Below are 13,924 nucleotides of genomic sequence, written 5' to 3' on the forward strand. Positions count from 1 at the left end.
TACTCCTGTCCTGAGTCCTCCTGACTAGTGACTTCATCGTCTTTCCAAACGCACACACGCACGCACACAGGGAAGGGGAGAGAGTGCCCCCCCATTTCCCTTTCCCCAGTCCACACTGTGTCTGCTGGCTCTGCCTCTGATCAGGATTAGCTTGTTAGCTTGCTAACGTTGTAGTGATTAATTTCGGGCGATGTGCGCATAAAGGAATGGCGACGGTAGGGCTGGGCGATATGGCCTCTAAACGATATCACGATATTTTTTGGCTATGTTACGATACACGATGTACATCACAATATTTTGACATTTCCTCTAAAGCCCTTAAAAATGCTTGATTTAGCCCTTTTTAAAGATTTATTTGTTGGCGTTTAATCGCTTTATTTCTACTGGGCAGTCCAGTAGGGAGAGACAGAGGAGGAATGGGAGACAGAGTGGGGGGAAGACATTCGGAAAATAACGACGGGTTCGGGAGTCGAACCCATGGAACTATGTGGTTCGCCACTGGGGGGCGCCCCCGATTTAACCCTTTGAAGCATACAGTCACGCAAACATGACGATTAAAATAGTCCCTGCATTTGCATGTTCTTGGTATTGTATCTGATTCTAGGGCCATCTATGGATCTCAGGGAATGTATTCCCAGTGTGTCTGTTACTAGGGTTGAGTAAATAGTAATGAACCAAATGAGAATATCAATAAAAAAAATTGTATCTTTGACTGAATAACACCATGTTAAAATTGACCAGACCTGACACTGACCTGGCTGAGAGAATAGCTGAATATACTGTATAGAAATGTTCTAGAAGGTTCAGTCATGACATCACCACAAATGTTCTAGAATGTTCAATGTTCTAGAATGTTCGGCTATGACATCACCACAAATGTTCTAGCATGTTCAATGTTCTAGAATCTATAAAGGTCGTCTATGACATCATCACAAATGTTCTAGAATGTTCGACCGACATCATACTGTGACATCACAAATGTTCTAGAATGTTCTATTATGACAATTATATAATACAATAACCTAAATATAGCTTTGGCTCCTACAAGTACTGAATTCTGCCATCCGGACACATGCAATTTGAAATATGATTATAGAATATAGAATATCAGGCATAAAATGGTTGTGTTTATTTTAATTTATATATATATATATATATATATATATATATATATTGAATGAGTAACACATTGACCATAACTAAATGATAATGATGGACATCTTTGGCATCTTTTTATTATTGTCTATTTAAAACTGAATCAAACCATAAACAAGGTGGCCTGTTGGGATGTTAGATCCTAATGTGAAAAACAGATTTTATATGTCTCATATGTGCTCATTTTATGCCTGTCTTTTTTCTGTTGTGAAGCACTTTGAGCTGCAGTTTCTGTATGAAAGGTGCTCTACAAATAAAGTTTATTATAAAGTTTATTATTATACCTGAAAAATCTAAGCAAATTAATCAATGGAAGATGATTCAACAGAAGGTTTTGTAGATACAGTACTATGAGGGCAGACGTTCCACTCTACTGGTTACAATTACTTACTCGTGAGTAGTACGTTCGTTGATAAAGAAAAATTATGTCCACAGCCACTCCAGTGTAAAACAAAGATATCCAAATGGCTGGTCCAAAGATGCACACTGACCTGGCTGAAATAGCTGAATATACTGTATAGAAATGTTCTAGAAGGTTCGGTCATGACATCACCACAAATGTTCTAGAATGTTCAATGTTCTAGAATGTTCGGCTATGACATCACCACAAATATTCTAGAATGTTTGATGTTCTAGAATGTTCGGCTATGACATTATCACAAATGTTCTAGAATGTTCGACCATGACATCATACTGTGGCATCACAAATGTTCTAGAATGTTCTATTATGACAATTATATAATACAATAACCTAAATATAGCTTTGGCTCCAACAAGTACTGAATTCTGCCATCCGGACACATGCAATTTGAAATATGATTATAGAATATAGAATATCAGGCATAAAATGGTTATGCGATTAAAATGTGATTAATTAGATAAATTAATTACAAATCCTGTAATTAATTAGATACATTTTTTTAATCACCTGACAGCACTAATATATATATTTATTTTAATTGCATGAAACATTATGAAGTATTCTCTTATGCCGCTTTTCCACGGTCTGCACGGTACCTACTCGGCTCGGTAGTACCCCCCCATAGATATATATAAAGACGGTACCCCCCCCCCCCCCCGTCAGTGTAGCTGGGGCGCCGTGACGTCATCTTCAACGCGACAGAGGATTTCGACGCTAGCTATCAAGCTACTGTATTAATCCAGTGCCTTATTAGCTCAATTACGCTAGCTGCAATGCTAACCGTTAGAACGCGAGGCTACTACCAGTTCATCCACATCGGCGCCTCCATATTCCATTGACGTTTCTGAATAAAACATGTAGGGCTAACATTTAAACTCGCGAAGCTCTCTCCACTTCTCACACTCTCGTATCCCCGGCTGTCTCCTCAAAACAAACCTGTGGCGCCGCCTCTCTGGGTGTGTGTGTGTGTGCGCGCATGGGCGTGCGTGTAAGTTGGGGCGAGTGTGTGCATTTTTTGAGAGGGAGAGACGGAGAGAGTAAAGGCAAGCGCTGCGCCAAAGTAAGTCATCTCAACCGCGGCGGCTTATAAACTGATGTGAGGGATTGTGAGAAACATCACGATGTCCGCGATACGTTTAAAAAGTGGAACTATGTGGTTCGCCACTGGGGGGCGCCCCCGATTTAACCCTTTGAAGCATACAGTCACGCCAACATGACGATTAAAATAGTCCCTGCATTTGCATGTTCTTGGTATTGTATCTGATTCTAGGGCCATCTATGGATCTCAGGGAATGTATTCCCAGTGTGTCTGTTACTAGGGTTGAGTAAATAGTAATGAACCAAATGAGAATATCAATAAAAAAAAATTGTATCTTTGACTGAATAACACCATGCTAAAATTGACCAGACCTGACACTGACCTGGCTGAGAGAATTGCTGAATATACTGTATAGAAATGTTCTAGAAGGTTCAGTCATGACATCACCACAAATGTTCTAGAATGTTCAATGTTCTAGAATGTTCGGCTATGACATCACCACAAATGTTCTAGCATGTTCAATGTTCTAGAATCTATAATGTTCGTCTATGACATCATCACAAATGTTCTAGAATGTTCGACCGACATCATACTGTGACATCACAAATGTTCTAGAATGTTCTATTATGACAATTATATAATACAATAACCTAAATATAGCTTTGGCTCCTACAAGTACTGAATTCTGCCATCCGGACACATGTAATTTGAAATATGATTATAGAATATCAGGCATAAAATGGTTGTGTTTATTTAAATTTATATATATATATATATATATATATACTGAATGAGTAACACATTGACCATAACTAAATGATAATGATGGACATCTTTGGCATCTTTTTATTATTGTCTATTTAAAACTGAATCAAACCATAAACAAGGTGGCCTGTTGGGATGTTAGATCCTAATGTGAAAAACAGATTTTATATGTCTCATATGTGCTCATTTTATGCCTGTCTTTTTTCTGTTGTGAAGCACTTTGAGCTGCAGTTTCTGTATGAAAGGTGCTCTACAAATAAAGTTTATTATAAAGTTTATTATTATACCTGAAACATCTAAGCAAATTAATCAATGGAAGATGATTCAACAGAAGGTTTTGTAGATACAGTACTATGAGGGCAGACGTTCCACTCTACTGGTTACAATTACTTACTCGTGAGTAGTACGTTCGTTGATAAAGAAAAATTATGTCCACAGCCACTCCAGTGTAAAACAAAGATATCCAAATGGCTGGTCCAAAGATGCACACTGACCTGGCTGAGAGAATAGCTGAATATACTGTATAGAAATGTTCTAGAAGGTTCGGTCATGACATCACCACAAATGTTCTAGAATGTTCAATGTTCTAGAATGTTCGGCTATGACATCACCACAAATGTTCTAGAATGTTTGATGTTCTAGAATGTTCGGCTATGACATCATCACAAATGTTCTAGAATGTTCGACCATGACATCATACTGTGGCATCACAAATGTTCTAGAATGTTCTATTATGACAATTATATAATACAATAACCTAAATATAGCTTTGGCTCCAACAAGTACTGAATTCTGCCATCCGGACACATGCAATTTGAAATATGATTATAGAATATAGAATATCAGGCATAAAATGGTTATGCGATTAAAATGTGATTAATTAGATAAATTAATTACAAATCCTGTAATTAATTAGATAAATTTTTTTAATCACCTGACAGCACTAATATATATATTTACTTTTTAATTGCATGAAACATGAAGTATTCTCTTATGCCGCTTTTCCACGGTCTGCACGGTACCTACTCGGCTCGGTAGTACCCCCCCATAGATATATATAAAGACGGTACCCCCCCCCCCCCCGTCAGTGTAGCTGGGGCGCCGTGACGTCATCTTCAACGCGACAGAGGATTTCGACGCTAGCTATCAAGCTACTGTATTAATCCAGTGCCTTATTAGCTCAATTACGCTAGCTGCAATGCTAACCGTTAGAACGCGAGGCTACTACCAGTTCATCCACATCGGCGCCTCCATATTCCATTGACGTTTCTGAATAAAACATGTAGGGCTAACATTTAAACTCGCGAAGCTCTCTCCACTTCTCACACTCTCGTATCCCCGGCTGTCTCCTCAAAACAAACCTGTGGCGCCGCCTCTCCGTCTCTGGGTGTGTGTGTGTGTGTGCGCATGGGCGTGCGTGTAAGTTGGGGCGAGTGTGTGCATTTTTTGAGAGGGAGAGACGGAGAGAGTAAAGGCAAGCCCTGCGCCAAAGTAAGTCATCTCAACCGCGGCGGCTTATAAACTGATGTGAGGGATTGTGAGAAACATCACGATGTCCGCGATACGTTTAAAAAGTGTATCGTTTATGAACTGTACCCGATATTTATTTAATATCGTCATATCGCCCACCCCTAGGCGACGGTGCAAAGCATGTAGATGACCCGTTGAGAGAAAAAAAAAACACCACGGACTTATTTCGGGACGTGTAGGCGCACTGCTGCTGCGCACCAAACGACCAACGCGCTGCTCTGCTTGCAGAAGCACGGATAGGGCGGATATGACTCGTCGAGTTGTCACAGAGTTTTTTCTAAATAAGAGTATCATATGCACCTGAACGTTGCTACTGTAGCTATCGGAGCCTAGTTATTATAGCTGGAGCTGCGCGTGGGCAGAAATGAGACCCGCTACAGGATTTTCAAAATAAGAGTATCTATATGAACAGAATCCCTATCGCACCAGTGCTAGTGAAGTAAATCCATTCATCGCACAGACCGCTGTTGCTGTAGCACGTGCGATATATATGTCGCACTGTACAGCCCTGTCCTAGTAACAGCCCTAGTAACAGTCCTAGTAACAGTCCTAGTAACAGTCCTAGTCCTAGTAACAGTCCTAGTAACAGTCCTAGTAACAGCCCTAGTAACAGTCCTAGTAACAGTCCTAGTAACAGTCATAGTAACAGCCCTAGTAACAGTCCTAGTAACAGTCATAGTAACAGTCATAGTAACAGCCCTAGTAAGTAATAGTAACAGTCATAGTAACAGTCCTAGTAACAGTCCTAGTAACTTCTTCGTTTCCTCTGAAGGTCTCTGAGTTGAAGAAAGGAGCACCTGTTCTAAAAGGACAAACAGCCGGTGGGGTGAACAGCAACCGCTCCGGTGAGACCAGAGAAACAAAGCCAAAACTCCAAGAGGAAGCGGCCTCATCTTCCTCCTTCTCCGTCTCAGAGGAGCTGCAGGGCTTCACAACCGCCTCCCAGGTCTACTCGGTAAGACGCTGCAATGCAGGGCTCTATATTCAGTGTCAGTCGGACACCTTATGGAAAATAGGTTATATAGCGCAATAGCTCACGCTCTGCTCTATATTGGAACATTCCCTATCACCTATTGTGATCTTGAAAACGTTCTGCCACAGTGCACCTACACCTGTCCGGCCACGCCCACATCCGCCCATGTATATAAGCAAGGGGTGTGACCGCACTTCCGCTCTTCCCTATCTTTCACTCACGGAAGTCCGTGGCTACAAGCACTCTTCGCAGCGAAAGTTAGTTAGTTATTAGTTAGATTTCAATTGTGTTGCTGTCCCTTTTGTTTTTCCTAGAAACTGAAAAGGACATCACCACCGGGACCTGGGAACTACCGCTCAGGCCTCCACCAGCGGTTCACAGTCGTGAACTACCGCTCAAGCCTCCACCAGCGGTTCACAGTCTTGATCTACCGCTCAAGCCTCCACCAGCGGTTCACAGTCTTGATCTACCGCTCAAGCCTCCACCAGCGGTTCACAGTCTTGAACTACCGCTCAAGCCTCCACCAGCGGTTCACAGTCGCAACCTCCTCCGTGCACCGCGGACGTTCCCTGACTCCACGTTTGTGGCAGGAAGGTGAGCCTCAGCGGCGCGCAGAGCTGGGTGTGCGCCGCCCGGCAGCCGTCGAGCGCCCCTCCCCAGTAAGGTGGCCCTCCGGTTCCAGCGTCCCCGCCGGGAGACAGTCGGCTGGTCCGACGGTCTCTTTGATGGGTGACGACTTGCGGCGCAAGCTCTCCGCCTCTGCTCGCTCCCGTCACTCTGCGGTGAGCAGCAGGAGCGGGTGGTCTGGCGGTGTTCAGTACGCAGGACCCGAGGCGTTCGCCTCTGCGGAACAGCTGGCTCCGAGGAGGGATTCCGCCGTTGCCTCTCCATTGCATCCGATGGAGACTGAGGATTATACGGAGGGGGCGGGGGAACGGCGCCTTAAGGCTACAGCCAGTGCAACCGCTGACCCCAGAGCCAGCAAGAGGGCTCGCTACCGAGGGGGAGAGTCCGACACCGTACCTCGGCCTGGTACCAGATACCCTGCGCCCGGGGAGAGACGTAGGGACCTGCGAGCGCAAGCTGCACCCCCGAACCGTCCCCTCGGGCCATCTGCCCGAGGGGGCAAGCGAGGATGCTCCACGAGCGACGGGAGATGACGGCTCTGTTCTCCCTCTCCGGCTGTCATATTTTGTGTTTAACACCCTATAATTTTCTCCCCTCCCTCCCCCCGTCCTCAAAATACTTTGTTAAATAAAAAGTCCCTCTTTTGAGCGTGACGGTTTTTGTTGTAATAGACGTGTGATTATTCACTGTATTTTGGGTATGTGTACGAAATAAGCAATAAGACCCGCTGTCCTTTTCTGTTTGAAAGCAGCTAAAGTAATTGTCGGGCAGCGTTTTTCTTGTATGAGGAGAGTTATGCGATTCATGTGGGGACACGTTTTTGAACAAATGTAAACTCTGAATCCGCGAGTGGTGTTGCTATTTAGGTTAGCTTTGCAAAGCAATGAACATTAGCACGTAGCCAAGGGCTTTTGTCCCTCTCTTCATCCCGCCGGTATGTCACTTTAAGTGGTAAAGTGAAAACATGGCGGGTAACACGTTTTTCACGTATGAAACAGCCATGGGTTTTCGGTGGACACTTCTTTTACACAGACGCGGTCTGCCCCCATGGTTAATGGTTAGCGGCTGTGCTTTGGTCGTGCAATGCAATGAAGCAAATACGCTTGTATGTGCCTTTCATTTGTGACACACCGCACGGCTGGTAGCCGCGCTTTGTTTTCACTTCTTACATGCTTCGTATTTACATGGGGTTGGTTGAGGGGGGATGAGGATAAACCCTTCCCTTTGGAAACGGTTATGTCCTCTAAAATACTGACTGTGGACGGGGAGGTTGTGGCTCAAAACGAGCGCACCTCTCTCACTAAGGGCGGAGTCCCTCGTGCGCTTTAGCATCATCACGCAAGTGCGTAGGTCTCCGTCCCGTCAGCTCCCCCGACGTTGCATATCCTGCTCTTCATGGGGAGGAGGGGGGGGGGATTAAACATCAACGGGGGGGGGGTTACGCCCGTTAGATGGGCCACCGGGAGCTGTGCGTTCGCATACAGACCGTCTTGGTGGCGCCCCCTGTGGTGTTTTTTGATCGAAACGTGTACCTATCCCCCTCTTCATTGGAGAGGGGCGGCAGCGTGAAGGGGCACGGGACTCATCCTGGTCGCGCCGGACCGGATCAATTCAACCCGGTGTCAGCCAGGTCACAGATATGTTCTCATTAACCCGAAGGGCCCTGAGCTTTTCCGGGGGGGAAATGCCAGGGCGGGCCGGACGCCACAGGGGCTAATGTCATGAATGTTGTGTCATAAAAATGCCACTACAAGTTGAAAATGGGGGACCCCGATGTGGACAAGACAAACGTCTTCCTCTGATCTACATCCCCTTAACACTTTAATCGCCGGAGACGCGGAAACTCGTCATTCTGCCGAAGATGCCGTAACACGTCTTTGATATCAATATTTCAAAAATCTGTGATCGAAATCATATTTCTCCCCCGGAGACCTGAGATATACTGCTGAGCCCCACTCAACTCTCTAACGGTTCAAGAGCGCCATCTGGTGGCCGATCGGCAGATCGCCCAACAGGATGTGATCTGTGGATGAAGTGGTGCTCACCCATATTTCGTCCGGGCACTCGCTATCGTTAGAGGGACTCCATCTTGACACAGTGAACACCGATCGGTGCAAATAACTCGATAAACAACATGATTTGGACGTATATACTATTATACAACCTGGAAATGGATCGGGTATTTCTACATCCCATAATAGGAATATCTCTGCTCCACGCTCATCGCCCAACGCTATGAGGAAGCTACGGTCAGCGTTTTTTTTTAACGTGTTCCATATAAACTGCTCTGATGATCATATCACCCACACTAGATGAATGATATAACGTTGCCCACGGAATTATAAACGACCCCCCGCCCATCCGGTCAACATCAGATCATACGTAGTAACTCCTAGAAGCACATCCAGTTGACATTTTTTATCTCGCACAGATTCCTACCAAACTGTATTTGATCATCAATATAATGCATTTAGGGCTATAAATCAAGTTCTGGAGAAAGCTGCAGAAAACGATAAAAACATACTTATACTTTAGACCGTATTTTAGTATGAATATGTGAATGAAAAAGTATAACGTTGCTACACCCTGAACAATATATATAGGACATTGAATGGGCCATAATAATGTCAATTTAGCAATACAATTTAAAAAGTTATAGCCCTGCAAAGAAGGGGAACTTCTCCATAGACAAATAGAGCTGGCGAGGGATGGTAAATTATGAATTTAACCCCGGCGATCAAAGTGTTAAAGGAAAACTCCATTTTGGGAAATTAGCTTATTTAACATCTTCCCTGGAGTTAGACAAGAAGATACATACCTTTTTCGTCTCTCTCTGCATGCATTGGGCTTAGGGAACGCCTGGACCGTTAGCCTAGCTTAGCTTCATCACTGGAAGTGGGGCAGACATTTAGCCTAGTTCACTACAGTCAGGAAATATACTCCAAATACAATCAAAATACAACTCCCAAACGTTCCTGTAAACATGTTGTGACCTGTATATTTACCACGTCTCCCAGTCACACAAGTCACACAAGTCTCCCAGTCACACAAATCTCCCAGTCACACAAGTCTCCAAGTCACTTGTGTGACTGGGAGACTCATATGACTTGGAGACTTGTGTGTCTGGGAGACTTGTGTGACTTGGAGACTTGTGTGACTGGGAGACTTGTGTGACTGGGAGACTTGTGTGACTGGGAGACTTGTGTGACTGGGAGACGAGACTTGTGTGACTGGGAGACTTGTGTGACTGGGAGACTTGTGTGACTGGGAGACTTGTGTGACTTGGATACTTGTGTGACTTGTGTGACGAAGACTCGTGTGACTGGGAGACATGTGTGACTGGGAGACGTGTGACTGGGAGACTCGTGTGACTTGGAGACTTGTGCGACTGGGAGACTTGTGTGACTGGTAGACTTGTGTGACTGGGAGACTTGTGTGACTTGGAGACATGTGTGACTGGGAGACTTGTGCGACTTGGAGACTTGTGTGACTGGGAGACTTGTGTGACTGGGAGACTTGTGTGACTGGGAGACTTGTGTGACTGGGAGACTTGTGTGACTTGGAGACTTGTGTGACTGGGAGACTTGTGTGACTGGGAGACTCATGTGACTGGGAGACTTGTGTGTCTGGGAGACTCGTGTGACTCTCCGTGGTAAATACACAGGTCACAACATGTTTACAGGAATGTTAGGGAGTTGTATTTTGATTGTATTTGGAGTATATTTCCTGACTGTAGTGAACTAGGCTAGATGTCTGCCCCACTTCCAGTGATGAAGCTAAGCTTGGCTAATGGTCCAGGCGTTCCCTAAGCCCAATGCATGCAGAGAGACGAAAAAGGTATGCATCTTCTTGTCTAACTCCAGGGAAGATGTTAAATAAGCTAATTTCCCAAAATGATGGAGTTTTCCTTTAACAGTTGTGTGCATTGGACCATAGTACTATATATATATATTGTACCCTTTCTGCAAACTGAGTGTTTTTTTTCCTTTCTCCACTCATTTTACCCCTCCCTCCCCGCTCGGTGGGGGTGGGGGGGGGGGCCGTCGGGGGGCTGCTTATTATCAGTCAGCCCCTCTAAGCGCCCCTGTGTAGTTCCCGGTCCTCCAGGCACGGGTCGGGCCTTGCCCTTGTTACCTGTTGGCCTGGGTTAACCCTTTTTTAAGCCTGAAATGCCTTAAACTGCATTATATAGCCTGTATATACGCGCAGTTGTGTTTTCCGGGTTTTTTAATGGGTTAAGCGAGCAACCCTTTTCTGTTGGGATGGTTGTCTCCCCGGCATGCCGATAGCGGAGTCAACTCTCTGACAGAGCCTGGATCCGGCTCCGGCTCCTCGAGGGTATGCCCCCGCATGTTTTATGACTTCTGCCAATTGTGTCGAACTCTTTCTCTGAACCCCGACCCCGCGGGATTAATAGATTGGTGGGATCAGGGTTTGTGGCGATGTCAGTTTACTGGCGGAGTGGGGGTCCGTGACTATCACATTGTGCAAGGCATGTCGAACACCCTCCCCTCCCCCCGCTTGGCAGGTGGGCTGCCGGGGTACTGTTTTTACAGTCAGTTCACAGCCCTCCGGGCGCAGGTCGAGCTCTGCTCTTGTTACCTGTCGGCCTGGATTAAGGGATCAACCTCCTTTTTGGAGTGTTTGTCTCCCCGGTGCGCCAGCTGACCCCATGAGATTATGGGGGGAAGCCTCCTCAGAGAGCCTCGGAGCCTCCTCCTCGGGGAGTTTCAGAGCCTCCTCTGGAAGTTCTTCGGAGCCTCCCCCCCCCTCAGCGGAGCCTCCTCCTCAGAGAGAAAACCTCCTTACAGAGCTTCGATGCTACGGCCTCATTGACCTCACCAGGTCCCTTTTTGGGGGTCCTGGCCCCCGGACTCTGCGGTAAGCCTGCCTTGAGTGGCCTGGGGCTGGGACCTCCTTCGAGCCCCGCTGCTACGGCTTCGCCCGCGGGGTCGGGGTTTTTGAATCCCGACCCCTCGGAACACCTTGTGGGCAGCATCAGGGTTTAACGAGGTGTGGAAGCGGTAACAGTCTTTTGTTTTTACGTGCGTTCCCTGGTAGCGTACCGGGTGCGCGGTCGAGTAGTCGCGGCCCCTTCTGTCCCGCGGTCTGCTCACCCTGTGCGTTTGTTGGGTGCTGTCCCTCTTTCGCACAGTCAGTGTCCTGCTCCCGGACCCTCCCCCGTGTTCTGATGGTTGTAGGGGACCTCAGCGGGTACATTTTTCGGGCTCTGCTCCGCTCTTGTGTTCCAATATAGAGCAGAGAGTGAGCTATTGCGCTATATAACGAAGGTTATCCTATAACCCTATTGGATATTTCTTCTCCCTCTCTTCTCCCTCCTCTCTTCTCACTCCCTTCTCCCTCTCTTCTCCCTCTCATCCTCCTCTCTTCTCCATCTTCCTCTTCTCTTCCTCCTCTCTCCCCCCTCTCTTCCTCCTCTCTCTCTTCCTCTCTCTTCTCCCTCTCTTCCTCCTCTCTTTCTCCCTCTCTCCTCTCTCTCCTCCCTCTCTTCCTCCTCTATCTCTTCCTCCTCTATCTCTTCCTCCTCTCTTCTCCCTCCACCAGCTGAAGCGTAAGAGAATAGGAGCAGGTCTGCGCGGCTCCTCGAACCCCTTCCAGACCGCCAGGGAGCTGCTGACGGCATCTAACGGAGAGGCAGCGGAGGGCGGAGGCTTCTACCACGACGGCCCGGAAGGCTCTGGGGAGGAGGAGGAGGGGGGGGAGAGGGGGAAGAGGAAAGAGAACGCTTCGTCGTCTTCATCTTCAACCGTGACGTCATCCATCAGAGCCAAGGCCCAGGCCACCGCCGCCGCTCTGAGCAGCCCGGGCAAGAAGAGGCAGAAGCTGGCGGAAGCCGCCAAGAAGTCCCACAGCATCACCACGTTCTTCGGGAGGAAGATCCAGGAGGAGGAGGAAGAGGAGGAGGAGGAGGAGGAGGAGGTTGCCGTGGTTAGCATCCCAGAGGACGACATGGCCATGCTGGGACACTCCCCCGCCACAGAGGGACCGGGCACAGCGGAGACGACATCTGCAGACGCTAGCCCTGTCCAAACGATTCCCAATGACGCCGTCAAAGCGGACATTAAAACAGAAGCCATAGTTATAGAAGATGATGACGACGATGATGATGATGATGATGATGATGGTGGTGGTGGTGATGTGGAGGAGGTCCGTTTTGAAGTGGAGGAGGTGAAGGTGCCGCCGGAGGAGCCTGAAACAGAGTAAGACGCTCTCAAGATTCAAGAGGTTTATTTGTCACATACATACCAGGGCATACAGTGAAATGCGGGTGGCCATGCCAGCTTTGATTGTGCAATAATACTAAATAATAAAATAGACATAATAAACGGGTAATAAAATAGACATAAAATAGGCATGATAAAATAGACATGCTAAAGTTGTGAGATAATGCAATACAATGTTAGCTACGGATTAAGGCACTGGGTCCTATGTACACTACTCTACAATATACAGTTTTTACTCTATTTCCTTATGCTATACTTGCTCTTTTTTAAACTATACTATACAAGAACCACATCAGTTCTTTCCTTAAAGTGACCTTTATTTTCCTTGTTCCTTTAAAGTGTCCTTTCCATTTTGTTTAAAGTGACCGTATATCTAAAAATGTCTGGACATAATGAGCACTTAAAGGGGCACTACGCCACGATTTCAGATTCACGTTCATGTTGTTCCTCTGGTGTTAGAACTCAAAGTTGTGATGTCATCAAGTATGATGTCTGAGGCTGCTCCATAGACGGTGAATTGAGGAGGATTTTATAGGTGACACTGAGAGGGGATTGTTCTGAGTTCATAGCTAAATCATCTGTTTCAGAACTGAGAACGCAACAATATAATAAAGCTCCTTTGGATAATAATAAGATAGGATATTCCTTTAGATAGATAGAAAACTTTGCCATTTCAACACATGGTTGATTGGGATTGGTCTTGGTGCCAACCATACAGTGTAGGCCTACATACAGTATAAAAACATACAATATAAAAACGTACAAGAATACATGCAATGCAATCCCTACAATAGAAGTATTTCACAAACGATACAAAAAAAATGCTACAGTGCCTAAAAGAGCTCAGCTAGCCCTTATATGGTACAGAGTGCCTGTGCATTAGGACTTGAGTTCAGGTGTTCAAGTTTCAAGTTTCTTTAATAGTTGTCATACAGAAGTACAGAATACTTTTATACAAAATGCTTCTTACTGTTACGCTCCAGAGACTGTGCTAGACAAGATAAGTATCAATAACATAGTATAGCATGTAAATTAGAAGTAGAAAATGAGGTCACAGTGTTCAGTATAGACATATGTACAATGTTCGATGCAGAATAGACGTAACTGAGTTACCATATAATATACAATACTATGCAGTGTACTAATATACAATACTATATAGTGCAAAG

At 45.9% G+C, this 13,924-nt stretch overlaps 1 protein-coding gene across 1 annotated transcript in view; it reads left to right on the forward strand.

The window, feature by feature from the left end:
• recql5 (RecQ helicase-like 5) overlaps positions 1 to 13,924 on the forward strand; it is a 124,974-nt gene that overhangs the window by 92,246 nt on the left and 18,804 nt on the right. The window contains exons 15-16 of the mRNA XM_084328428.1: positions 5,683 to 5,865; positions 12,076 to 12,731. Of these exons, the coding sequence (XP_084184554.1) occupies positions 5,683 to 5,865; positions 12,076 to 12,731 (839 nt within the window). The remainder of the gene's footprint in view (positions 1 to 5,682; positions 5,866 to 12,075; positions 12,732 to 13,924) is intronic.

The sequence above is a fragment of the Notolepis coatsorum genome (genome assembly GCF_963971535.1).
Source record: "Notolepis coatsorum genome assembly, chromosome: 14".
Classification (NCBI taxonomy): domain Eukaryota; kingdom Metazoa; phylum Chordata; class Actinopteri; order Aulopiformes; family Paralepididae; genus Notolepis; species Notolepis coatsorum.